This window comes from Manduca sexta, chromosome 9 (assembly GCF_014839805.1).
Source record: "Manduca sexta isolate Smith_Timp_Sample1 chromosome 9, JHU_Msex_v1.0, whole genome shotgun sequence".
NCBI lineage: Eukaryota > Metazoa > Arthropoda > Insecta > Lepidoptera > Sphingidae > Manduca > Manduca sexta.
In genome coordinates, this window is record NC_051123.1 from 10,253,502 (window position 1) to 10,281,249 (window position 27,748).

Genomic DNA, 27,748 nt, shown 5'->3' on the forward strand with positions numbered 1-27,748 from the left:
TACTATTAGCATATTACAAGCAAATGTACGTTTAAAGAGGGTATCTACCTTATAATTAATTATATTAATGTATACCTAACGTCGGACTGAATAAGTCAATTGAATGCAATAAAGGAATAGATGTTTTTTTATAATCAAAAACTAGCGGTTGCCCGCCACTTCGTTTGCGTGAACCATAATGATGATTTAAAGGATTATTGTAAAGCATATTTTCGAATCCCTTTTTCGTTTTGTATAGGCCGTAGGCAAGACAACTTTTTACAATCGTTAACGCTAATAGAAAACAATATAATTGCATGGGAATAACATACCGTAACGATAATTCTATCGCTCGGATATGCCATTTCCATACGCAACGTTAGCAGCAGCTTGGCCACGACCACTGTAACACTGTCAAGTGTAAATAAATATTTTGTCGTGAGTTCAACACCGATGCTGAACAGAACAAAGTATCTTAGTAGATTTTTAATCGAGTTAAAAAAAGGAGAAGGTTCTCATTCGAAGTGTTTTATTTTATTATTTCCTTTAAAATGTTCCTTAGTAAGTTAAGTATTGGAAATAATTTTAGTTATTTTTTTGAATTTTATTTTATTCTTATTGTTGTCTTAATATTGTTAAATTTAGAGTTCGAATACTTTGTTAGATGTAAGTGTTTTGGCAAAGTGCTGTAAAGTTTCATTCAATTTATAAATAAATAAATTACATTTTAGGTAAGTTTTGCGTGTCAATACGATCAAAAAACCCGAAAAAGAGAAGCCCGATATACCATATATTACATAAGTTACAGCTTTGTTTACTACTTCATTTATGCACTCAATCTTGTAAGAGCTTAGAAGTCCCTTAAGCATATATCAGAGTAAATGGGGCATACTCAGACTGTTTCATATCTCAAAAAGATAGGTATTCTACCTAATTTAGTTTTTATTAGTATTTTGTAAATAACGAAGCATTTGTGAGAATTTTTTAAATTTAACCGATCCACTTATTACTGAATTAGAAATTACTGGCATTTTCATAATGTTATTGAAATTATAGTTTTATTTTAAAAATGAATAAGCTTATAATTAAAATATAGATAGTCTATTTCCATCGCACTATAAACATAAATCGATACATAACTCTTTAAACGAAATTGGTTCATTTGTACCGACGTTAGAGTGGGACAGTCACAAAAACAAACAAACATACACAGCGTTAAAAATCATTTGAATACTTTGCACCGCTAGTATTATAATAATGTGAATCTATTTACAATGCATTGATTTCTGTGTACCTATATAAGTGTTAATCATTATAAACTATTTTAAGTACTTTGGTATTTTTTGTGTTAGACTGAAGACTCGTACCGGTATACAAATTAAATTGATTTTATTTTATTGCAAACAATAATATCGAAGGTAAGTGAACCTGCACTTCTCAGTAGCGGAGGAGGTCCGTACCCAGCAGTGGGACAGTGTATTATACAGGGCTGGTATTGTTATTATTGCAAACATGCATGAGGTGGGTCACTCCATGTTTAGTGATTTTAACAGTCAAAGTAATTGCAAAATGAGACGGATCGTGGATCCACTGCCAACTTTAAGGAAAAAGAATATAAGTTCCTGGAAGTCAGCTGTTACTTTACATAGATTTTCTGAGAGACAGTAGTTCTAGCCCAGACCAGCCGTCCCTCTCCAAAGACAAAAATTATCTACTGCATTCTAATTAGTATTTTTTTATAATAGAACAATGCCACCTGTGCCACAAATGCTGTTAAAGCAAGAAGGTGAGGCGGCGCCATTTGAGGGCGATACAATCGTCATCTCCGGAATGTCGGGCCTATATCCTCAGTCTCACTCCGTCAAGGATCTGTCCGACATATTGTACAACAAGGTACGCCACTGACTCATATGTTCGTTCAGGGTCGTTTTGATATTGCATTACTAAACGAAACCACATACTCGACTTTACCTCTGCAAATGTTGTGGCAAAAATCATAGATGAATAACCAAAATTCCCGGTTTTACTTATCTGATTTTTTATATTTTGTAGTTTACCGCCAATATGGCGTGGGTGTGAATGTATTTTTGACTTCAGTGAGATGTTGATGTAAAGCGCAGCAACGAATATCAACGAAATCGGCCACTTGTGACTGCGGGGGATGACGCGGCAAATAAATGAAAGAAATGTACGCGAATACCGAGGAAACAGGAAGTCACTGTTCAAAGCAATGCGCACGGCTACATTTGTTGACATCGCGCGACCCAAACTTTTTTTTTTATCGAGCATTCGTGCTGAAATTTAATGAATATTGAACGATTTTGAGGCGGCCCGGTTTATTGTGTAGGGTCAATTTAATGGGAATTGTGAACTAAGGGAGAGTGTATCCGTTAGAAATATTACATTTATTATTAGCCTTTTCTATAATTTCAAGTTAAATGGATGGTAATAAGATTTTTTTTAGAATAAGTATTTTATCCCTTTGAACGTAAATAATATCTAATGATAGGTACTTATTTTTTATATTAATCACTTTATTGTTTAACATGCATTTTAAATATGTAAATTTAAAATTTATGTCGTAAAGCAATAAAATATTAAGTTATTAACTAACAATTTCCAAAATGCAAGTGTCGGACCGTGTTGGTAATGGAATTTTAAGTATGAGCTTTTATACATACCTAGGCCCTAATCAAGGAATTAAATAGTATTATATCGAACATATAATATAAAAATATTGAGTGTCTTTAAAGTGCATACTTCTCATTGCTGCCTATAATATGAAATTTGCATAAAATTAAAGAAACACCCATATACAGTTCGAACAATTTATTGTAAAGTATTATTTTCAACAAAATATTTATGCAGTTTGATATAGTAATACGATGTAAAAGTGACCCTGTATGTACCCTTATGCCAAAATATGCGATAAATGATTTTTACGAAGTAAAAGAATTAATGAAACGTTAGATACATATTTTATGAAGACGCTAGTACTCGCGACTCGTTCTAGCTAAAGTTCATTCCCGGTATAGACGTAGTTGGCGCAGTGAAATACTCTTCAGAATTAATTAGTATTCACGTTAGTAAAAAAATATGTTTTTTTTATCTCTCTGCAGACGAACCCTATAAAACTCAACAACACGCGCTGGGAGTATAACCACCCTGAAGTGATGCAGTGCATCGGCATGGTGCCGGGCCTGGAGCGCTTCGATGCGCAGTTCTTCAAGGTCCATTACCGCCTCAGCACCGCAATGGACTCCATGTCGCGGAAAGTTCTCGAACAAGCCTACCAGGCCATTTATGACGCTGGTAAGTAACACCGGTAAATGGTCCGCGGATTCCCACTGATTTATAGTTGCACCAACCTTGGTCTGGTTCTGGAGAGCCAGTTAAACGCTAGTGCTAAATAAGGTACAAGACGGTAGTTTTTAATCTGCTATTGTGTAGGACGTTTTTTTTTTGTTTTCGCGGAGAATGTGCCTTATGACTACCGCCCAGCCTTCGGGGGGGGGGGGACTGAGCGGTTATGTTGGGGTCACCGTGCCTTACGGCCCGGCGTTGAGCCACCCGGATTTGATCTTGACCTTCGGGTGACCGCCGGGCCGAGTCCCTAACCTATATACACGCACGGCATACCAACTAAAACTCCACGGTGGCCGTCTTCGGCGCATTAGGGACGACTGTGGGCTTCCTCTGACTGAAATGTTTAAGTTTTCGTCCGCAGTCGTCCCTGCGCGGTGCCGCCTGTTGCGGCCCGTCTCCTATGGGGGCTCAGAAGCCCCGCGTAACCGAAGGACGCTCTCGGCGTCAACGGCAGCATGAGGCCTACCTTCCACGCTGCCGTCCATCTTGGGGGTCATCACAATGTGCGAGATGTGCACAACGTACACTAAGGGCGGACGGCCCCCAGCCGCCCGCCGACGACCCCCCGATGGCCCCTATTAGTCGCCTTTTACGACAGGCAGGGGATACCGTGGTGGAATTCTCCAAACGCCCCCATTCCACAGGGCGGGATTGTGTAGGACCTAATCTAGAACGAGAGCGCAACATTATTAAATCCCTTGGGAAAGATAGCTCTATTTTTAATAGGAAAACTGTTTACTGTACCTACAAGAGAACTATTATTCCCTAAGGATATTTATACAGGCGAAACAGTAAATATATTTCTATACTTGATAACTTATTCCAGGTGTAAGTCCAGAACAACTTTCGAATAAGAAAGTGGGTGTCTACATTGGCTCCTGCTTCTCTGAGACGGAGAAGGCTTGCTTCTACGTTGCTAGTTCCAGAACAGGATTTGGTATTGCGGGGTGAGTGTATATATGACATATCTTATTCAGTGTTTAACTGGCCGGACAGGTTTTCTTGACGTCTTTTCCTCATAATGTAGCCAGCTTGTAAACGTTCTTAGCAATCGTGATGGATTAGATGTGATATTGTTATATTATATTAAAACCTATTTATTCTATAAACCCTTATGTTATTTCCAGATGCAATAAATCAATGTTTGCTAATCGAATATCGTATTGGCTGAATGCAAAAGGCCCCTCGGTGGCGATAGACGAAGCCTGCTGCAGTTCTCTCGCGGCCCTGGAGCAAGGGTACTTGGCTATAAAGAGGGGAGAATGTGAATCTGCGATAGTCGGAGGATGTAATATATGTTTGCATCCTCAGTCATCGTTGCATTATTCAAGGTATAACACATCTTTATATACTATTAATAAATTATTATTTTAAGTATTGAGTAAGTTACTAATGCTATCTTTATTAACGCCGTTTTGGATAAATTACCCCTCTTGTTTTTTTTTTCGATCTATCGCAAAAATGGACCAAAGACAGTAAAGTTATTTACATATGCTTACAATTGACTTATTTTGATCGATTTGTTCTCGAGATCGGATGGAAGATTAAGATTGAGATCGTTTGATGAAAACGACAGTAAAAGTTACGTAACATGAATTTGATATTTATTACGATTTTATGTTTATAGTTTTTAATCATGATTTGTCATTAAAGATGGGATAATTCAAAATAATGGCATATAATTAGGTATTGGATGACAGCCATTCATGCCCTGAGCGGATGTTTTCTTTTACTCTGTTAACATTTCAGAATCATGACGTTATGTGCAGACGGTAAGACGAAGTCTTTCGATCAAAATGCTGACGGATGTGCCAAGTCCGAAGCAATAAATGTACTTTTCCTACAAAAAGCGAAAGACGCCTTAAGGTATGAAATAATTAATTATAATGTAATTACCATCAGTGTTTTCCTATACTCTAACACCCCGCCAATGTAGGCTCGGTGTGGTACTCAATTTAGCTTACATATTACGATCGGGTACTTATATAACGTTAATCCTGCTGTGAGATCCAATCTACGGCAAATCATGTTACAACTAAGGATTCTTGCGATCGTATAGTTTACGTACCCTGACACTTTACCAAGGATATAAATTAAAATAGGTTTTATTTGAGTAAATTAGTAGTAAACAGTTCACAAAAAAAAAACTAATGGAATTATAAACAGGTTTGTAAGTTGGTTGTGGAAAAAACATCCTTATTTTTCACAACTTACAGATTACGTAGCACTTACGTAAGTGACTGTTGTGAGTTAACCTTACAAACGTATTTCCCGCTATAAATATTTAATATTACATATAATTTGAATACGTAAAATATGGAATCTTTTGTAGAATTTACGGCGAATTGCGTCATATAAAATGCGAATTCACTCAAATGGTGAAGACTGAGACCGGACCTCGATATGGATTTTATCGAGAACCAAGAGTAATGTCTAATTTTATAAAGAATTTTTACGAGGAATCCGGTGTCCCACCTAATGCTGTGGAGTATGTTGAAGCCTTCGGGTCAGGTAATAATAGGAATAGTTCATTTGCTTCATTTTATTGCTAAGTAGTACCTAATCGAGATTCGTTTTGCGATAGACTCGATATAAATTAACCATTCTAAACTTTTATGTTTCATTACTCGCCATTTTCAATAATCGACCTCGATCTCTTTTTTCGATCTATTTTAAAAATGCGCCAATCAGGACAAAGTTCTTTTTGACATGTTTAGAAATGAGTCGTTTTGATTGGTCCATTCTCGGAATCGGATAAAAGATTGACATTAGGATCGATTATTGAAAACGTCTGTTAAACTAATGGCGAATAACTTTGCGAATAATTCGTGCACGAATATGATTATGGATTATGAGTAACGAATACACCTGATTAAGCCGTTTATACGTTCGTGTTCGTGACTATTCGTCTGTACTCGAAAAGTATCTGAATAAGGAGTTACAATTAATTTCTATTTAATCGCATCGGTAATGTCTCCATATTTTTGTAACCATGTGAAAACATTTTTGAGTTCCTATTTAAAAGATGTTAAGTAGGCAGGATTAATTATTTGTGACATATTATGCTATAACGTCTCATTATAAAGACTGGAAATTATGTATTCTTAAGGAAATGCGCTTTATGTACTTCAGATTCATATTACATTAAATAAAGTTTTGTTTTATTCTTAATAGCTGTGGAAGACGCCGATAGAGTGGAATTGGAAGTTATTGACGAAATATTTTGTAAGGACAGAGACGATCCTCTTATGGTTGGAAGTGTAATGTCTAACATAGGATATGGTGAAGCTGCTTCAGGGATATCCGCTGTAACAAAGGTCACGGGTTTTTTTTAAAAAGAATATTTATTTTTATGGGGCACATTTCTTAATATAATATATTCATCTAAACAGGTCTTGTTGGGGTACCACAAAGGTCTATTAGCGAGTAACCTGCACTGTGAGACGCCGAGGCAGGACGTGGAGGCGATTCGAGACGGCCGGCTGCGGATCCTCACTGACCACGCGCGGTTCGGACGCACGTACGCCGCCGTCAACGGAATGTCTGTCACCGGAGTGAACGCACACGTGCTTCTGCATGGTTATTACAAACCTAAGGTACGGTCTTACCTACTATTTTATTAAAGCTGTAGATCTGAAAATATCGGTTGCTGGCAGTAGAATATTTCTATACAGTGTTAAACACGAAAACTAAACTGGGAAACCTAAATATATCACGCTCGGGGATTAACCAGTGTACATATATTCGGATTTAAATAGGCTGGCATAATTATGTCGACTGGCAAGAGATTCATCCTTCGTCACTCGATGCTGTGTCTTGACTCGGGATTCAACTCTATTTACCAATAGATGCAGTAGTTCACTTTTTCGTGTCTATATAAAAAAAAAAATACTATTTGTTTGTAAGCAGCATTTGAGAAGTCAGATACTCGACTTCTCAAATGGCATGGCATGGCTCGTCGAGGCCGGTCAGATTTATTTAGTTCTTTTTTTAATGCTCCTAACATTCCGAATCAGGTTTTAAAAAAATCACGCATAACTCTTTCTATTTGTTTTTGTGAAATTTGTTACTTAAACTAGAGAGTATCAGAATAAAATATTGACGTTAATAGCCAGAAAATTTAGTATCATTCCAGGGAAAAAAATCATCCACGAAGAAGGTGCCTCGAGAATAAGCTAAATTTAAATAAAGTTCGCTAAGTTCTTATTAACTATGTTTATACTTAATTGTTTTTATTTCAGGATCTTAGTCGATACAAGTGCAACATCCCGCGTCTAGTAACAATCTCCGGCCGCCACGAGTCCGCGGTGAAGAAGATTATCGACGATTTGAAGTCTCGCCCCGTGGACCCTGAAGAGCTGGCTCTGTTGCACAACGTCTACAAAACAAAAATCACCGGACACATGGCGAGAGGATTTGTTATCTTAGGTATAGGAAAATCGTTTTTATAAGTATGCGACCAAATTTGACGAACGCGCATCGGATTATTGGCACATGGACCGCTTGCGAGGAGTTACTGTAACATTCTGTGCCCAAATAAATATTTAATGATTCGTGGGAGACTATTATCTCTCTCTGGCTTTGTCCATCTTTTCAGACGATTCAATCATTGCCTTGTGGACCTACACTTTATCTCGTAGTTGTATAAGCTATAAGCTACAGCTGTTCAAATTGCAATAGACCTCTTCGACGGATGGATTCTCTCTCCTCTCCTGTCTGCTAAGGTTCAGAACCTTGAGTTTTTCCTAGGAAGGCATTAAGGAATTTAGTTCATGCTTTAAACGCTGTCTTGAGGTTGCTAAGGTTGGGATAGATTGCATAGATTTTAGTTATGATCGTAGATTTGTAAGTTTGGAGGTAGAGAATTGTCTTTAGAACTTTCCATCTAATTCTGAAAATTCTTTCTGTAATAGTGAATTAGCAAAATTAGGTAAAAGGAAGATATAATTTTAAATTTTATTTTATTAGACACCAAAGCGGCTTCGACTGTGAGTTTACACGAGAAAGTGGATTATTTCAACGACTCGAAGCGGCCTTTGTGGTTCGTTTACAGCGGCATGGGCTCCCAGTGGGTCGGCATGGGCACGCAACTGATGCGCATACCGGTCTTCGCAGCAGCTATTGAACGGTAGTAAAACACCTTGGAAATTATACTTCTAACATTTTAACACAAAGGATTATTGATATTGATGTTATGGGTTGCAGATGTGACCGAGTTTTAGCACCTAAAGGAATAAACATCGTGGACATAATAACATCAGAGGACAAAACTACGTTCGACAACATCCTGCACTCGTTTGTGGGTATCGCCGCCATCCAGATTGGACTCACTGATGTCCTGCACGCTATCGGAATTGTACCAGACAAAATTATAGGTATTGTATGAATATATATCGACTGCCTTGGTGGCGTGGTTGTATTGCGGGCGTGGCACGATACAACATGAGGTCCGAATCCCGGATCGGGAAAAGTGATATTGGGTTTTTCTAGTAATCGTAATCAGGAATTAGTGCTCTATATAGGTAACTATATAGTAAGCATGTAACATGCTGGCCCCTTTAGTAACATAATTAATATACTCTCAGAAGGTTTAATAAGCATTATTTAATTCTTTATTTAATTGTAAAGATTAAATGTACTTGTTATTGTTAGGTCACAGTGTGGGGGAGCTCGGATGCGCGTACGCGGACGGCTGTCTCTCAGCACAGGAGATGATACTGTCAGCGTACAGCCGGGGCTTGGTCTCTGTACAGACTCCTTTCATAAGAGGATCGATGGCTGCCGTTGGTCTGGGATATCATCAGGTACTCATATCTGTGCTGTATTTGATTTATCATTTAATTTGTAATTACTGTTAAACCCGACAACATGTTCTAAAACTGACAACGCACAAACCACAAAACTTTGGTTCTGTTCAACTGTTTTACTCTGTGATCTGAACTTAAATTTATTATATTATCAAGGTTTTAAAGTAATCGTAACACAATAATATATTTGTACAGATTTCGAAAATGTGCCCGCCTGAGATCGAGGTGGCGTGTCACAACAGCTCTGAGTCCAGCACCATATCAGGCCCAGCTGACGTAATGAGAGAGTTCGTGAGCGCGCTCACTGCCAAAAGAATATTCGCGAAGGAAGTCCCGTGCTCCAATATTGCCTATCACTCACGATACATCGCCGAAGCAGGTAATAAATTCTCTCAATACGTTTCTAAGAATTCGTCTAGGAATAGGTGGTTTTATTCTTGAAGATCATTAAGGCATTGCCGGCTTTTGAGGCGGGAAGAATCTTGAAGGTCACTACATGACAACAGTGTGGAAATATAGCAAATTAAAGATTTTTCTGATTGAACTGTATTTACTATCAGATCCAGTGTGTACTTTGCCAAGATAAGGGAACGCTTATCTGTAAGGATCATCATTTATTCGTTTAAAGGTCCTGCACTGCTGGAACGTCTGAAGGAAGTAATTAAAACTCCGAGAGCTCGCAGCGAGCGATGGGTGTCGACGTCGGTGCCACAAGACAGGTGGAACGAACCAATTGCCAAACTGTCTTCAGCGGAATACCACACCAACAACCTACTAGTAAGGATGTGGACAAATATATAGTATTGGGCTCTATTTTTAACTGAGTGGACAGCGATAACCTAGTTGGGCGTGGAACGGAGTGCCGAGACGAATGTCAAATTCCTATTCCAAAATCAAATCCCAAGGGCATACACCTCCGATTTTTCTAAATAATTATGTGTGCATTCTTTATGAATTAGCGTTTGTGTTAACGGTGAAGGACAACGTCGTGAGGAAACCTGCATACCTGAAAAATTCTCTATAGGAATTTTGAAGGTGTGTGAAGTCTACCAATCCGCACTAGGCCAGCGTGGTGGACTAAGGCCTAATCCCTCTCAGTAGTAGAGGAGGCCCGTGCTCAGCAGTGGGCAAGTATATAATACAGGGCTGATATTATATCCAACACCTTTCATCAAACTGCCCTTATATTAAAATTCATCAGAATTTATTTTATTCGCCAACGATGACCAAGACAGATATTCACTTTCGGGCTTAAAATATTTTATGCATTTTATTTATAGAGCTCGGTGTTGTTCGAAGAGACATCTGCTTTGATTCCGCCCAATGCTGTCCTCGTGGAGATAGCGCCCCACGGACTGCTGCAAGCTATACTAAAACGCTCGCTGCCTGAGAGCTGCTGTAACATCGCACTAACTAGACGTGGCCATCCAGATAACGCGTATTTAGTTCTAGAAGCTGTTGGAAAGTCAGTATAAATATTTCATGCTATTAAATAACGTGAACAAGCAATATTGCTTTGTGTTGAATTAATTAATTCGCAAATCTACTTATTTTCAGATTGTATATGGAAGGCTATACGCCTAAAATAGAAGCTCTTTATCCCAAAGTTGAATTTCCAGTGTCCACCAGCACGCCGATGCTTTCTCATACAGTGGAATGGGCACACGAGGAAAAATGGTACCAAATAAACTACATGAATTGGTTTATTATATTAATTTATTGTACTATGTTCTATTTTGACCATAATTCTATAGATAATAGGGAATAATACGAAACACAATCTCTTTTGTGCCTTAAAATTGGGTTAAAAATGGGACAGCAACCAATGTTTAAAATTTTGTAATGCGTACGTAGTGGGGATAGCGACTATCTCTTTCTTTCGTCCGCATAGTAATGCCCGATAACATAACTTTTATGTTTTTTACATTAACGGATCAAATCGGAGATCGAATTTTACAGGCTTATAATTGTAATTGTTTTTAACTGACTGTGCTATTTGTGTTTGATTTTAAAATTACATCATTTTTTTACAAGCATCATAAAAAATGATACGTATAACCTATTGCGTCATATTTCAATCTGAGATTTAAATAGAATAATATTACAGTAAATTTTTATTTTTTATTTTACAGGAGCGTTCCATTATACGCATCGGCGCACAGAAAATTAGCCTCATCGTGCAAATTTGTATTAAACGTCTTCGATGAGGAATACAGTTATTTAAGAGGAAATGTTGTTAAAGGTAAGGGCGGTTTTAGATTCTACTTCTAAAATAAACATAAGGGGAACCTGCGGTTATTCGATATTATTATTTACTACGTGACTTAATATCTATCATGTACCTATGCTAATGATAAGAATCCGCTAGCTAGGTTCGTTTCCGGGCTAGTAAATTGAGTCCGTACGTCCAATATTTTTATGATGCATTTTGTCCTGTACACTGGTAAATTAGCAAATAAATGTTGTGATGAATTATTATCAGGTGTCTGAACAGCCAATATAAGAAGAACTTGGAAACTTTTCCAATTTAAATATCATATCACCAACACCCGCACCTTATCCCAAGAAAAAATATTTCTGCGTATATAACACGCTTTTGTGAGATAAAACAAAGTCAATAGCAATGTCATGTAGCTTCCCATTAGGAAAATAACTTTGTAAATTGTTTAAAAGTTTTTGACTTTGTTCATTATAAACATACGTAAGACGAATGTTTTCTCTGTATAACTACTTTAGATAATAATATATCAAATGCTAAATATGTAATTGAACGTTTTTCCAGGGAAGATGGTTTATCCGTTCGCTGCAGCTCTGGTGGCTGTGTGGGACACTCTCGCTATGTTTATGGGTGTTCCTAAGAAGCAGATGTCGGTGGAGTTCCGCGATGTGCACTTGTTCGCGCAGCCCGTGCTGCACGAGCAGCGACAGCTCCGGCTCAGCGTCGACCTGCACAGAGGCACCGGACGGTTTGAGGTAATCAGAAAGAAAAAACAAAAGAAAGGTAGAACAACGCATGCCCACCGCATTTTTGAAACTGGCAAGGTGCCGCGGTAAGCATGCGTCTCCTCAAAAAAGGAAGAAAGAAATAAATGGTTTGTCACAGTACAGTTCATGGAGTTTCATAGGCACAAACTTCACCATCAGATGAAAAGATCGATAGAACTTCTCTGAATTTTATGTCGTAAGGATAACTTTTAAACATCAGGACTTAATTACACACATAACTTCTCGAGTGGACACCACGTACCGGCAAGCGCAGCGTTGGACGTCCACCTGCAAGGTGGACAGACCACTTGATAAAGGTCACAGGAACACGTTGGATGCAGAACGCTTTCGACAGGTCCGTCTGGAAATCTTTAGGGGAGGCCTATGTTCAACAGTGGACTTTATGTGAATATGATTATGATTAATTACGCCCACATGCATACATACTTTAACGCACGCTTGATAAATTATAAATGATGTAACACTATGTAATTGGTTTCTTAAGACAAGCTCAGCCTAATTTCGGAATATCTGGCAAATGGTCTCTTGTACCTCCATTTTATTTAAAAAAAGATAAATGTCAATTGTTAACTTTGTTTTCAGGTTATGGATGACACCTCTAAGGTGGCCACAGGGTTTATTTACAATAAACATATTACGACCCTGTCAGAACAAAAATCAAATGATGTTATGGATCTTGCGAGTGAAGATATCTACACATTGTTAAATATAAAAAAATATTCGTACAGGTATGTGAAATCTAGCGTCATAAACATCTGAGTGACAAATAAAACTGGAGCACCTGGGTAGTAGAAATGGCGATAGCTTAGTTGGGTGTGGATCGGACTGCTGAGACGAATGTCTACGAGAAACATGTACCTGCATTCGTAAATAAAATGATGAATTGGTACGTTCTGTTTTCTACGCGACAGTACTGTACAGTACGACTAATAACGACAAAATAGCGAAAGTAAATTCCCTGCGCTGCGCTCCGCCATGTATGCGCCGGCCCTAGTCACTGAAGCTGCTAAAACCTTCTTGTTTTATCTGGGTCCGTAGACATAATGCCTTTCTCGCTTATGCTTACTACAATCGATAAAGCTCTGGTTTCCTAGAATAGCGGTGCCGTCACATGACGGACGCAATATTTGGACGCAAAAAGACGGCCGTTTTTACGGTGACGACACGTGGACAGTTCCATCACCGTTACGGCCACCAAGTCGTATCTGTTATAGGGGAGAAAAGGACGACCTTGATATACTTTGGATTAATAATTTACTTGGTGTATGAACTATTATCAGACGAGGAAAATAGTCGTATGGAGAAAGATGACTTAATCAAAGCTGGTACAGAAGGTGTATTTGAGATTTTAGTACGTCGCCGTCTACAAAGCTATGATGAGAAATTCAGAGAATAGTTTAGCTTAAAACTAGTATTATTTGATTACGAACTTACCACATAAATTATGATTTGAGTTACAAACCATACAACAGACACAAAAATTCAATAAGACCAGAAAAAAGCTATGTATTAAGCTACTTATTAAGTAGATTCCTAAGTTAATACAATAATATTTTTTTTTTTAAATATTTATTTTTAACGGACCTAATACATAGACGTTCGCGAAATTAATTATATATTTTGGCCTTGCTCATTTAAGTAGATGCAATCTACTTCATGCCTGCATGACTGCCTGGATGCTCATCCATTGTAATTAAATGAATGTCTTGAGGAGAAGGAGCTATGATTTGTGAATGAGCACTAGAGGAGTAGTCGCACGCATCTTGCACTCGTGGGTATGTATGAAATCTATTAAAATTTCGTCGTCCTCGCTGCTCCAGTTGGAGTCGGAACTCATTTCGTTCGTCGTCCGGTCAAAACAATACGAAAATGGCTTCACCGCTATCGAGAAAAACGTTCAAGAAACTATTCGACACCGACAAGACGGCCGTCATGCAAATGGCGGTACCGCTTTTTGACGTTACGATAGCAAATACCGCACTCTAGGAAACCACGACATTTGGTTTATATAATAACGTTCTAGTGACGTCATTCGCCGCTGTATTACTGCCGCTTTATGACGGTACCGCTGTTTTAGGAAACCAGAGCTTTACGCTACTAGAAAATAGGAAAATGTACCTGTATGGGAATGACGTGTATAATTGACAAGTCAATCGCTAGGATATGTCATTCTCATACAAAACGTTGGGGTTATAGTCCATTGAAATGTTACATTTTTTAGGCCTTACCTTGCGTTTTTTAGAGGACGCAATTTTATTTTTTTGAAGTGTAGGGGGGGTCAGTGTAAAACTAAAACCAAGTTTGTGGGGTCGCCACCCTTGTCCCACGGCCGCCATCTTGAAAATAGGGGTTGAAATGGTTTTTACGATGTATCTCTTAAACTATTTATCTGACAAAAAAAAATTATAAACATTTTTTGTTGCAAATTAAATTCTCTACAACTTTGGTCTAGTAACTTTTGTCATAGAACTATAAATAAAAAAGTTATAAGCGAAAATGTTAAGAAATTCAATGTTAAGCAATGTCCATTGCAACGTCATCAGAACGTGTGTTTATAAGGTTCATAATACTTTTTTTTGTACTCTCATTAATACCCAAATACCCAAGGGACCATTAGGGAACAAAAGAACATCTGCCTGCTATTATTATTATTATTTCTAATCTCTCTTATTGTAAGAATAGCTGATAATATTGTGTTGTAGAGAATTTAATTTGCAACAAAAAATGTTCATACATTTTTTTTGTCAGATAAATAGTTTAAGAGATACATCGTAAAAACCATTTCAACCCCTATTTTCAAGATGGCGGCCGTGGGACAAGGGTGGTGACCCCACAAACTTGGTTTTAACTTTAGACTGACCCCCCCTACACTTCAAAAAAATAAAATTGCGTCCTCTAAAAAACGCAACCTCAAATGTAACTTTTCAATGGACTATTAACGCATGTCGAAAAGCATCTTGTCTCATTATTTATTTATTTTTTGTTGCTTTGAAGGACGTGCTTGCCGATGGTAAGCGATATGACCGCTCATAAACAGTAGAAACACCATTCAACACCTTGAATTACACAGTATTTTAGTTAAGTCTCATTATTTCCAGTAGTTACACTGGCTCTAATGTCCTTCAAACCGGAACACAACGGTGACTACACACTGCTGCTTGGCGGCATAAATAAACATTCTGGTAGTACCTACCCAGGCGGTCTCTCACATATGAGATTCCTACCACCAGTAGTGTCTTACGCCTTGTTCTTATAAATATTTAAATACATCTTTTCACTTCATACATAGTATTCTAATAAATATGTTTACAATCTCTTAATATTTCTCTATCTAATTTTTTCGTACATTAATACTATATATTTCATCCTGGGTTGGCTAATAACATACTTTTTATATTATAAATATGTAATATTATAAAAACAATTGTTTTTTTTCGCTAGCGGAGACTTTCGCAGTATTCATGGTGTGAACTCATCGCTGACGACTGCTCTAATGTTGTGGCGAGATAATTGGGTTACACTGATCGACGGATTGTTACAATTGAACGTGCTGAGGCAAACACATGATGGCGTCTCAGTACCTAAACAAATAGGATGTTTAAGTATAGACGTCACCGAACATAGCAAACACAAAATGGATCTGGATGGCGAGACAGTTATGAGAGCTGAAGTATATGACGTCTACAACTATACGAGGTATATTTTACTTTATGCCAAACATAATATCGATCATTATAAGTTGTTACGTATTTTAAAGGACATAAGAATAATCGCATAAGTCATAAATCAGTTTGTAAACAGGTACTTTTTGCGCCGGCGTACCATCTTAATTTATCCATTATTTTATTCTTCAATATTAATTCATTTTAATTTCGGAAAACATGTTCTGACTAAAAACGGATTTCAATTGTAACATATTATATGTCTGCCTTTTTAATGTTTATAGGTGTGGAGGCATCGTAATTAAGCATCTAAAACTTAAAAACTTGCCGCTGGAGTCTGAAGACAATTTCGCTTTAAAGGCATTACAATTTGTTCCACGCATTTGCAACAATTTAGACGTTCGTACTTTACGCCAGTTTATACATATTTTTTTAATTAATGTGTCCTGAGCACAATGTCTTATTATAAATTTTAATTTCAGTTTGTTTCTACATTGCACGTGTATCTTCAAATTGTTGCCGAAAATGTGAATAGAAATTATGTTAACATTGTTTCCCTTGTAAATTATAAGGATGCTAAGATTTTTAAAGAAATTAAAAATGTTCTGACTGATATAATGAACATAAATTTCAAATATGAAGAAATTAATATACAATATATAAAAGAAAATATTGACACCGCTCTGGCTGATGTTGATGTCGTCCTTCTTCATGGTCTTTCTACAGACGATAATGTAAGTTTACTCTTAATTTCCAAGACTTCTATTACTTTTGGCGGCCTATCACATGATACTGATGTCATTTTGTCCACAAAAATATTTATTTTTTCAACAGATCTGTCAACTATTGTACCGTAAACTGCGACAGAACTCGTTCGTTGTAAGTGAAGAAGATAACACTTTGGAGAAACGCATCCGTCCGTCTGCGGTTTATCGCACGGTGAGCGTCAGTGGCGAACTGCAGTTGGTCCGATGGAGGCCATCAAGAGTATCTTCAAACCGTTCAGCTGTCTCTGTATTCTTTGCCTCTGACATTCCTCTGTTGATCGCGACGCGCAAAGCTATGCAACCGGAAGCCCACCTACTGGTGCTGACAACCCAACCGCCACCGCAGGGTCTCAAGGACCTCATACGTACTTGGAGAACCGAGCCTGTCCGCAACCAAGTTTCTCTAGTGGTCATGGATTCTAGATCACCTGATGAGTTGATGGACACAGACATGCAATTAGCTTTTAACGTTTTGAACAAGGTGAGTCATTAGATGTTTTTTATATAACTAATATAGGATGAGCAAGCCGTGCGCCTTTAAGTAAAGACCATGATTGCATAACCTAATGCAAATCTGGCATTATTTAAATATGATCATATTTATTTTTTAGGGGCAATGGGGTGGAGAGTACTACGTGCCAATACAGGAGAAGTACGAAAGGGGCACAAGAGCGATCTTGGAAAGCGCACGCATCGGTGATATTGGATCCTTGCACTGGGTTCAGGGTCAAGAACCTCTTAATGATGGCGTTAAAGTAAACGTACGTGACTTACTTTGTGTTACCGTATTGTTTTTAATATAAAAAGATGTGCGGTAAAGTGATTTCTTCACAAAAACTACATCACATAGAGTCTTTGTTTGTCTTATTAAAAAGGCCTAGGCAGGCTCAGAGCTTTTTTTTAACTCGGGAAAATCCGTTTACGGATTTCTTCTAGATTCGCCGGTATAAACCGTCTTACAAACTAAAACCCCGCCATTCGACTATCTCTGCCTAATATCGAAGGTTGCGGGGTGCGCAAGTGCATGCAACCGCAACTTTTGCAGGAGTCGGCTCTTGGTCTATCCAAAGAATGTCTGCCTCTCACCAAGGAATGAGACTACAGAATTCTCTCGATTTTAGCTAATCGAAAGAAACTAGATACATGTGGTGTCAAGCTTGCTAGAGAACCTTAGTTCTATAAAACTTGACGTACGCAAGCCTCATTTTTAGTTAGTTTCAAAGAGGCTAAAGTTTAATAAACTTTAGCCTCTTTGACTATGACTAAAAAGGGTAAAACCTACCCAGCTGCGAGCTGTAAGGTTTGTTATAAGTCATTTTAGGGGTAATAAAGCACAAGAAATGATTTTATTTCATTCAGGTTCATTATGCAGCACTGAATACAGTAGACATGTTGAAAGCAACTGGTCGTATTCCGTTTGAGAATGAAAATGAATCATCCAGTCGTGGTGGTTATGGAATGGATTTCAGTGGAGTTACAGAAAGGTAACAAAAATTTTTGATCACTGTTTACTGATATCGCTTTAGAGATAGAATTAATACTTTACAATAATAATTTATAATTTTAGCTCATTTAGTCATTGTTACCTCGTCTCCATTTGCAATGAGAGAAACAACAAAATTATTTGGTCTTTGCGTATTTTTCGGCGTTGGCTCCTATGGTGCAAGTTGCCAAGGTTTATTTATTGTTTTTCGCAGCGGTGCCCGCGTGATGGGCGTGGTGTCCGGCGGCGCGTGCAGCAGCGAGGTGCGCGCGGCGCCGGAGCTGCTGTGGCCGGTGCCCGAACACTGGACGCTCGAAGACGCCGCCACTGTGCCGTTACCCTATATCAGTGCTTTCTACTGCTTCCTACGTACCATCTCAGTGAGTTTCTTTATTATCTCCCACACTTTATATAGTATTCCAATTGTAGCATTTCAGGTATTCATAACTTTATCTTGTACATTATTTTAAATCTAAGTATAATATTTTTGTAAATTGCCCTATTTCTTGCTGAATATATTTTTCTCCAAAATCTGATAATGTTATTAAAAATGTCCAAATAAATTTAAGTGAACAAAGTTTTCTGTAGTTATAGCGGTCTTACTCATTACAAAAGTCAATTGTGAATTTGACGTAAGGTTTTTTTCTTCTCAGCGTACCAGATTAGTAGATAAGTCTGAGGAATATACTTTGTTAGTACACGGAGGGGCTGGAGCCCTTGGACAAGCGGCGATCTCCATTGGGCTAGGGCTGGGGTATGAAGTGTTCACGACTGTCAGTGACGTCAAGAAGAAACAGTTCCTGATGAGACTGTACCCGCAACTAAAAGGTACTCGGCTAGAGACAGTGGTCTCGATATAGGCTTACGATCTTATAGTGCTACTGATGCGGGAGTAACTATCAAGTCGATATTGACTAAATCACATTTCAAATGGTTAGGCCACATTGCACAAGGAATTTTCCGTAGCACAAAATTATTCCATGCAAAGTATTGGGTTTTGTGTGTGTATGTGTGTGTGTTTCAACAAATCGACGGTTGATAGGCTAATTAAATTAAGCGACATTTGTTTCGAAAAACTTTTGCCCGTCTTTCACCCGTCGAAATATTATTGCTGTTTGATTACGTCAAATATTATTGTGCCAAGAGACAAACAAAACCAACACTGGATAAGTTAATGAACGAAGGATTTTAAGTGCTGCTATTAGCACAAAATTGTCTTTAGTAGCAAAACAATGCAAAAGTATTTAACAATTTTGTGATGATCTTACTGATAAGTTCTAAAGTTACTATTTTACGGTGTCGTAACTCGAAAGGAACCCCTATAGGTTCACTATCTTGTCGTTGAAGATACTTTTTCTCAGCAGCGCCTAATGGTATTAAGTTGTAATTTATAAAATACTCGGGTCTATAGTCTTTTTCAGCTGTGAAAAAGTCAAACTTGTTAACTAATTCGATGAAAAAATCTGACCATTTATGTTGTATATTTTACGATTTCACTAAGAAATCAATACCATGAAATTTGGCTAGAAGCAATATCTTACAGCATATGTAAAGATAAAAAAAATTGAAAACCGTAAATATATAGTCATCTATCTACCAGTTTTATCGGCACCCACGGTACAGGACTTCATCTCGGATTTGTCCGGTTTTTATTTTACTCGATTCTACTATTTACTTAAGTGAAATTGCAATGCAAGCAATAAAACTTATAAACTGTCTTCGTTATAAATAATGCAATAGTCATACGAGTATAATATGAATTTGATTCTATACACTTTTTATGTATAGTTTAAGATTACGAAAATTAAAATGATAGTGATATAACTCCAGAAACTAATTTAGGACAATGTTTGTTCACAATTCAAACATACTAAGTAGAAGTCTGGTTGAAAACTCTATAGTTTCATTTCAGGAGAGAACATCGGTAATTCTCGTGACAACAGTTTCGGAGATTTAGTGCTGCGCGCTACCAACGGCAAAGGATGTTACATAGTTATAAACAATCTAAGGGGAGATTTGAAAAATGTAAGGATGAGGCACAAAATTCATTCTGAAATTGTGTTAATAAATGAAACCATATACTCATCCACACGTCTTCTTCCATTGTTCCAACAATCATGCATTAATAAATAATATTATCACTAAAAGTTCCGGTTTTACGTTCCGATTATTTGTAGTTTATATTATATTGCGGATATGCCATGAGTGAGAGTATTTCTAATTGAAAAAGTGTTGTTGCCGCTGGGACTAATTCTTTTTGATTAGTAATAGTTGCATTACGTCAAATAAAAATTATAAATTAATATTTATTCTGTTCGAAACTTACCCTATTTTATTTTACATCTACGGTTCGAGTAACTTATTGTAGTGTTAATTTCAAGAAGATAAGTATGTGGTTTCATTGCAAAACTGAACGTCGAAATAGCCCTGTATAATAAATGATTATGTTTTGTTATTTTACTAGCTTTTTTAGCAAGATTCAAATTTATTAAAATGTTTTAGGTATCTTTACAATGTTGCAGCGATTCTGGCACAACTTATGATATGTCTCAACTAAGTCACCAAGAAAATTATATGTTACCAATGTCATATTTATCCAGAGAGAGATCATATGTATCCATAGATATATCTTCGGTTATAAAGAAATGGATTATCAAGGATATAAAGGTAAGAAGAGAGTTTATCTACAGTAGAGTTGGTTTTGTTGTACTTAGCATGCAGTACATAGTGATTGAGAATATTTTAAGCTGTAAGGGAAATTGTCGACTTGGTAGAATGTCCTACTGGATATACATGGAATGTGACTTGACATTCACTCGACTATTCAGTCGAGTGAATGTCAAGTCACATTCCAGCAACTAATCCGTATTCAGTCGGGTATAAAATATTGTTAAATAGTGGGTAGGTCCTTTTTCACTAAGAAAATAGTATTATATTAGGAAAGCAACGGTATGCTGCGTGCTGTTTTGTCTTACGGCTACCCGTTAACTCATAAATGAAGAGTATGAATGTGTGTGCAGATGCTACACGCGATGGTGAGTGAAGGAATAGCGCGCGGGTACGTGCGCCCGCTGTCGCGCGTGTCGTACGCGCCGCACGCCGCGCCGCGCGCGCTGCGCCTGCTCGCCGCCAGCGCGCACCGCGGCCGAGTGCTGCTGCACCTGCGCGACACGCGCCTGCACGTGCTGCCCAGGTACGGAATATTAATAAAATTACACGCACTTATCTTTTTTGTGTAGATGGCATAAAATATGTTAAAAATAGTCAGAAAATACCGAAAGAATCTTTATCTTTCAGAATCATCTGCCAACCCGACGAGGTCCAGTTGATACTGTGCGACCGGAGTTCACTCGGCTTGCACTTGGCAGACAGACTAATAAGCCTTGGCGCAAAAAAACTATACGTGCATTGCGCTTCTCTAACTCCGCATTTACGCTACAAGCTACGGTAGGCAACAATACAAAACACTACATATACTCGTATTTACAACATTACTGGACCTATAATTGTGGCGATCTTTAAAAAATACAACGTATCACACTCAGCGGCCCTAAACGACGGGAGGCCCCAGGCGAAAGCAAAACGTCTTAGTAAACAGACGAGCAAATTAAACGGTCTGCCTAATGCTATACCAATGCCAAGGGTAAATCTAAGCTGCTGCTATCTAAATAGCAGAGTACCTACATCGTATTATGTTTTATCAATCAGATTAAATAATAATAATAAAAACCGTTTTGTTCCAAAACCACTTGTTTATTTTTAGGTCTTGGCAAAAAAGAGGTGTTCTAGTGGAGGCATCATCTGAAGATTTGAATAAAGAGGGGATATCGGACCTCATGGGTAATGTCGACAGATTGGGGACAGTAGGCGGTATCTACGTCATCGCCACAGACGCTTCTGACAAAACTGATGGGAAATTTTTATCGGCGTTGAATAAATTAGATTTAGAATCAAGAAAATTATGGCCGACCTTAAGGTAGTAACTATATACTAAATATTTTTACTGTTTGTTATTTTGTTTGTTATAAATTATAATTCCATAATCAGAACCTTTGAAATATGGAACTTTAATGACTATATTTGTATTACTAGGTACTTCGCAGTTATAAGCTCAGATATGATTGGAGTGCAAACTTGTATAGATCGTGTCAGTAATGGATATCCTGCAACACAGCTCAAGTTTAATTTGATTGAAACAGTAAGTGATATTTTTTATTTTATTATATTCTGTGCAGAAACAATTTACAAATAAACCAGGTACGCCAATAATATCGGCACATAGATTAAAATACGTAAACATATAGATACAAATTCTTCATTGGATCGCGCTAAATGGAGACGGCCGCGTTTAGTTCTGATAGCCCCTGTGGACGATGTCACACAGGCTCTTCGTCGTAAAAACGAGTTCTTAACTCTCACACTTCATGAGACCGCAGTTCCGCCCTTTCCACTGAGGATCTCGCCGCGTTCCCTTTCGAATGCGGAAACGAAGAAACGACGAACTTCGCATTTAACTTTACTGTCAAATTAATTCGGTTCCGTCACCGTTTTGTAGCTTACCTGAGTGGTAGAATCAATTCCCCGTATATTTTTTTTTAGAGAAAGCAGTGGAACTATATCCTCGCTGATTGTTTTTAAAAGGGATGGCGAAACCCAATAAGTTCTTACAAATTCCATGTCTGAAATATTGCGATGAACAGATCGCATCTGTAACACTTCGTAGTAACAAAACGTGCGATCCGTCATCCGAAACTTCGGATTTCGTTTTTCGAAGTAGACCCTCTAAGCTGAAGTTCGTAATCCGTTAGTGGGATGCCCTCAGCATGACCGCTTAATTTTCAAGGGCTGCGAGCGCCTAAAGCACTCACCAAAAAGATCAAAAAAAAATTAAAATGCACCGTGTAGACTTGCAGTCATCCGCATTATGACAAGGAAACAAAAAACAAACTAACATGACAATTTTATTATCGAACGGGAAGACAGAGGTGCAACCACAGCAGCCATTTTTTGCAAACCAATATCAGGAGACTACGCTAATATCAAAAGAAAACTCAAGCAAAAATAAATAATCGATAATAATCGTTTCAATTTGTCACATTCATACAAATATTACGTAAATTCTGTCAGAGTGTAGCAAATGAAGGAGGGTTTGAGCTGAGCGCGTCGCAGTCGCTCGGCGTGGTGGCGGCGGCGGAGCGCGCGCTGCACTCGCCGCACCCGGCGCTGCTCGCGCACCAGCTGCGCGCACCACACGCGCCGCTGCTGCAACAGATGGCTCATGTCGCCGGTTAGTGACGCACACTGCTTGTGAGGTAACACTTACTAGAACACAGCGAACGAAGGAGGGTTGGAGTCTAATAGTATGATGTTTTAAAATAGTGCGCTCATTATGGTGATGTAACATACCTTGTTGACAAATAGTTAATCTGATGCACAAGTTGACATAAAGTCATCTTATAAAAAGTCTTGTCACTAGAAGCTAGAGGATTTTTATCATCATCATTAGCTATAGAATGTCTACTACTGAATATACGACTCCTCCAAATATCTAGACCAACCCGTTGAAAGAGACACTATTTGACTTTTAAGCAGGTTGTCTGTCCACCTTGGTGTTGAATGTCCACTTACGTTTCGAATTTTACACCATTTCAATGTTTAATTTAATGCGTTATCACTAATATCAACCTTATTTCAGATATTAGTATTTCCGAAGACGTTGCAGATGATGCTACTCTAGAAAGTTTTGGAGTTATACAGGAAAAATTGGAGAGAGTTAGAATACTTTTAGAGATGTCCTACAACATTGTGTTAAACGAAGAAAATATTAAGGCCTTAACTATACAGAGGTATTGGTTTGAGTAATGCGTTTTACTTTAGCCAGGTCTATATTATTAATGGTTTGTTATAAATAATGAATACTTGACCCTTTGTACCTTTCATTTTCAGAATCCGAGAAATAGGAGAAACAGTCATACCAACAATGTTCAATGGGTTGAAGGGTTTAGAAAATTTTTACACTCACGTGGACCCTGACGAACTCCTCGCCACTACTGAACTCGTGTTTGTGTCAACTCTTACATCCAGTGCATCAATGGTGAGTTTCGATTTGCGCCTAATTCATAAAGACAAATTCCTCGCAGTCACTGTTTCGTTTTCTTAGTACAATTGTCGCCAAACTTTTAAGACACTCTAAAGTTGGCTTAGTTAACTTAGTTTTAATAGTTAGAAGAAACATAAGAGGTTTCGCACATGATGCTGGACTAAATATACTTGATGTTGCTACATAACCCTCTGTCAAATTGTCTTGAATCGTGTGCAGCAAGAGAATGTCGAATGTCGTACGTTTATTTTAATTTATTTGTGTTCACAGGGTGTTAAGAGTATTTCCTCCCTTTTTTATATAAACTTCTTGGTGTGTATGTATGCACCGTCTCTATATAATAACCATGCTAATGTTGAAGCTTTAGATTCAACTAAAAGATTTGCATCAGTTATATTTGCATGTGTTAATTAAATATTCACTTGGGTAGCGACAACCGTATATAAGGTGGGTTTTAAGGGTTACGTACAGGGATCAGTCTGTGTATGTCCGATTTTAAATTGGCACACATAATTGTGTCGATTAGCGATGGGTAATCTAGCCTCGTCAGGGGATATTCAATCTAGACCATAATCCACTTACAATTACGTGTGGTGGGGTCACTTTCGTGTCCATAAATATAATGTTAGTCGGTTCATATGCTTAGCTTTTTGAATCATGCATATTTGGATTTGCCACAAATAATCTGACATATTTCAGAGAGGCGATGAGTTTGACGTCAACCAGACGTACCTTTGCATTGTGCCGGGACTCGAAGGACTCCACAATCGGTTCGGTTATATGTGCGAGCGTCTCAAACTGCCAGCACTGGTGCTCCAGCCCGGTCTCGATAAACCGAACGAAACTATTCAGGAAACAGCCAAAAAATATGCTCAAGTATGTTCACTTTTTCTTACCTACATTACTATAGACGCTAATGAAAAAAAAGACAATATCTTGTAGAAAGTATATTCCTGCATTATTTGTTTTACAGGTGTTTTTGAAGAGGATAGGACATAAAGACAACTTTTACATCTTGGGATACGAATGGGGCGTTCCAATGGCGTTAGAAGTAGCTTTTATTTTAGAAAACCAAGGTAAATACATACCTGCGTCATTTTAATAGCACAAAGTGTAAATATCTGTACAGGTCTTTATAATATGATTATTAGGAATGTGCGAAATGGAATTTTTAAGTTCTATCTGTTGCTTACAATATAGTTAATAAAATAACAAAAAAATATATATTATATAAAAGTGATATAATATTTAAATGGATGGAAATATGTGAAGAAAAACCATTGTACATTTTTTTTAAGCACATTACGCGCACGTAGGAGTCTTATATTTGGAGTAGTTAACTAAAGTTCATAAAGCAAGCAAGTCTTTGATCATTGTTGATCGTAGGATGAAAATAAATGTGAATTGCAGTCGAATTCCGGAAACTGGCGACCACTAGTATTAATTAAGGCGTTTATTATATGTAGAATTTTATATTTAGTTTTTTTTTTATATTTAATATTTTATATTTATTTATATTTAGAAATCATTTATATGGAAAAAGATTTCAAATAGATAAATACCTATATATTCTATAAAAGTGGAGCACAGGTTGCAAGAATTACAATTTATTAAAGTTTACGGTGTCAACTGTACTTAGGTGCAGTTAACCATTAATATATTATAGAAAATAAATCATTTTTTTCAGGAAAGACTGGCACTGTATTTTGTGTCGGCCTCGAACCAGAAGAATTGAAAATTGCGCTAGAAGAAGATTTAAGTGAATACAAGAACGAGGAAGAACTAGAGAACGGCGTGTTGAAGCACATGTTCAAGCTGATGACGGGCGACAAGTGCACAGGACTGGACGAGATGCTGCGCGGGTGTAACTCGTGGGACAAGAAGGTGGAGGAGTGCGTGCGCACGCTGTTGGGGCGCGTCTCGCACTCGGCGCAGTACACGCGCGCGCTGTTGCACGCGGCGCTCGGGCGCATCGCGGAGGCGCGCCGCTATTCCTCCGCGCTTCCGCCACTGCACTCGCGCGTGGTTCTGCTGCGCTCGCGCCGCGCGGTGCCTGCATCCCCGCAGCAGCTGAACGCACTCACGAGCGGCGAGGTGTCGGTCCACGAGCTCAGCGCGCCGCTCGGTCACGCCGCCCGCGACGCGCGCTGCGCCGCCATCGTTAACTCATATTTGGATCCAGAGCTAATACACAGCTTTAATAATATGAATCTCTGTGACAGTTATTTGCTTAACGCTGATACCTTTATGAATGCTAGTAAGGACCTTGATTAAATAATACACATACATTTATAATAAGTTTTTAATATTTATTAACAATGCCTAATGGTAAATGGACTTTATAAGAGTAATTAAGTAAATATTTATAACGTAATAATTATTATTAATCTAATGACGAGGTTTACAACTAGAGGGAACCATTTTTAGGAAATATGTTATTTGAAAACTCTGTTCGACTCAACAATAATATAAAAATTGAGAAATTTGTATTCCAATTATTTTTAATAAATATACTAATTCTTTAAAAGCTTATAAAATGTTTCATTTTGTTTTTACCTTAATTACTACGAAGCAATCTATTTTACTTTCGCCAAGAGGTCATATAGTAAGAGCAGGCCGAGATTTATAACAAATAACTTGTAATTATCATTATTGTTCAACTAGTTTCTCGTCACAGATTTTCTTATGTGCTCTCTGAAACAATAATTAGTCCATAGCGCACTTGCTTTGGTTGGTGATGAGATTCACGATTCAGATATTCATCAGTTTTGGTCTGTTTACGATACATAATATGACTTAAGGTCTGATCAGGATTATAGATGACTTAAAAATTCCTTACAGATGTTGCGCCTGACCGGCAGCGGTCTCTCCGATAGTTCCTATTCGGAGATGGTATATATACTGCGCGCCAAGCAAATTCTGCTACCCCAATTCAGGATTGTCAATCGCTATCTAGTGTGATTGGGCATTATTTCCTAAATACCGATATTCCTCTCGCAGTTCCAGTGATGTTGACGAGATGGCGGTGTAAACTGATTGTATACCAATATACCCGCAATGATCCATAACTGAAAACTAGAAATATTTAATTTGTTTTCTACAGACAAACTTTCGCTTTCTAACTTAATTGAAGCAAACATAGTAACAGTTAAAGGTGGACAATATTTAACAAATCGGATATTTGCGATATACTTAATTGTAACCTTTATTTTGTTATTTAGATTTTAATGAAGATAATTGACCTAAGCATACAAATCAGTTGCCATCGATGGATGTCGCCTTTGTAAAAATTTCAAACCGATGAGCATGTTGCAAGAAATTATTATTATTGCCTTCAGTTAAAATTTATTATTTATTGTGTTATTTTTTTTGTAGCATTTTAAGGAAGGAAACCAGATATAATTATTTTACGAAGTTAGTTTTTTAGTTAAGTGATTTTTGTTACAATTATCAGACGTTTATTAATTGCCAAACATGATGAGGATTAAAGCAAAAATTTTAATAAAAAAATTCAATTGCCACGAAGAGAAACCTAAAAGATAAAATGTGTTTATTTGTGTGTAAGTGTTTACTTAAAG

At 37.7% G+C, this 27,748-nt stretch overlaps 1 protein-coding gene across 1 annotated transcript; it reads left to right on the top strand.

Annotated features, from left to right (window-relative positions):
• Window positions 1-1,728: 1,728 nt before the first annotated feature.
• On the top strand, window positions 1,729-26,626 carry LOC115450916 (fatty acid synthase). Its single transcript, XM_037436808.1, has 39 exons — window positions 1,729-1,872; window positions 3,099-3,291; window positions 4,172-4,292; window positions 4,473-4,676; window positions 5,095-5,211; window positions 5,678-5,856; window positions 6,520-6,662; window positions 6,738-6,941; window positions 7,587-7,773; window positions 8,314-8,473; window positions 8,551-8,720; window positions 8,998-9,149; window positions 9,348-9,531; window positions 9,781-9,929; window positions 10,433-10,617; window positions 10,710-10,829; window positions 11,285-11,394; window positions 11,935-12,125; window positions 12,741-12,886; window positions 15,600-15,854; window positions 16,105-16,219; window positions 16,303-16,554; window positions 16,655-17,068; window positions 17,199-17,348; window positions 17,947-18,071; window positions 18,285-18,450; window positions 18,724-18,898; window positions 19,983-20,095; window positions 20,573-20,737; window positions 21,091-21,263; window positions 21,368-21,517; window positions 21,834-22,046; window positions 22,163-22,268; window positions 23,198-23,357; window positions 23,766-23,916; window positions 24,017-24,164; window positions 24,870-25,046; window positions 25,144-25,246; window positions 25,858-26,626. The coding sequence occupies exons 1-39, from the start codon at window positions 1,729-1,731 to the stop codon at window positions 26,442-26,444; spliced, it is 6,957 nt and encodes a 2,318-aa protein (XP_037292705.1). The 3' UTR covers window positions 26,445-26,626.
• The last annotated feature ends 1,122 nt before the right edge of the window (window positions 26,627-27,748 follow it).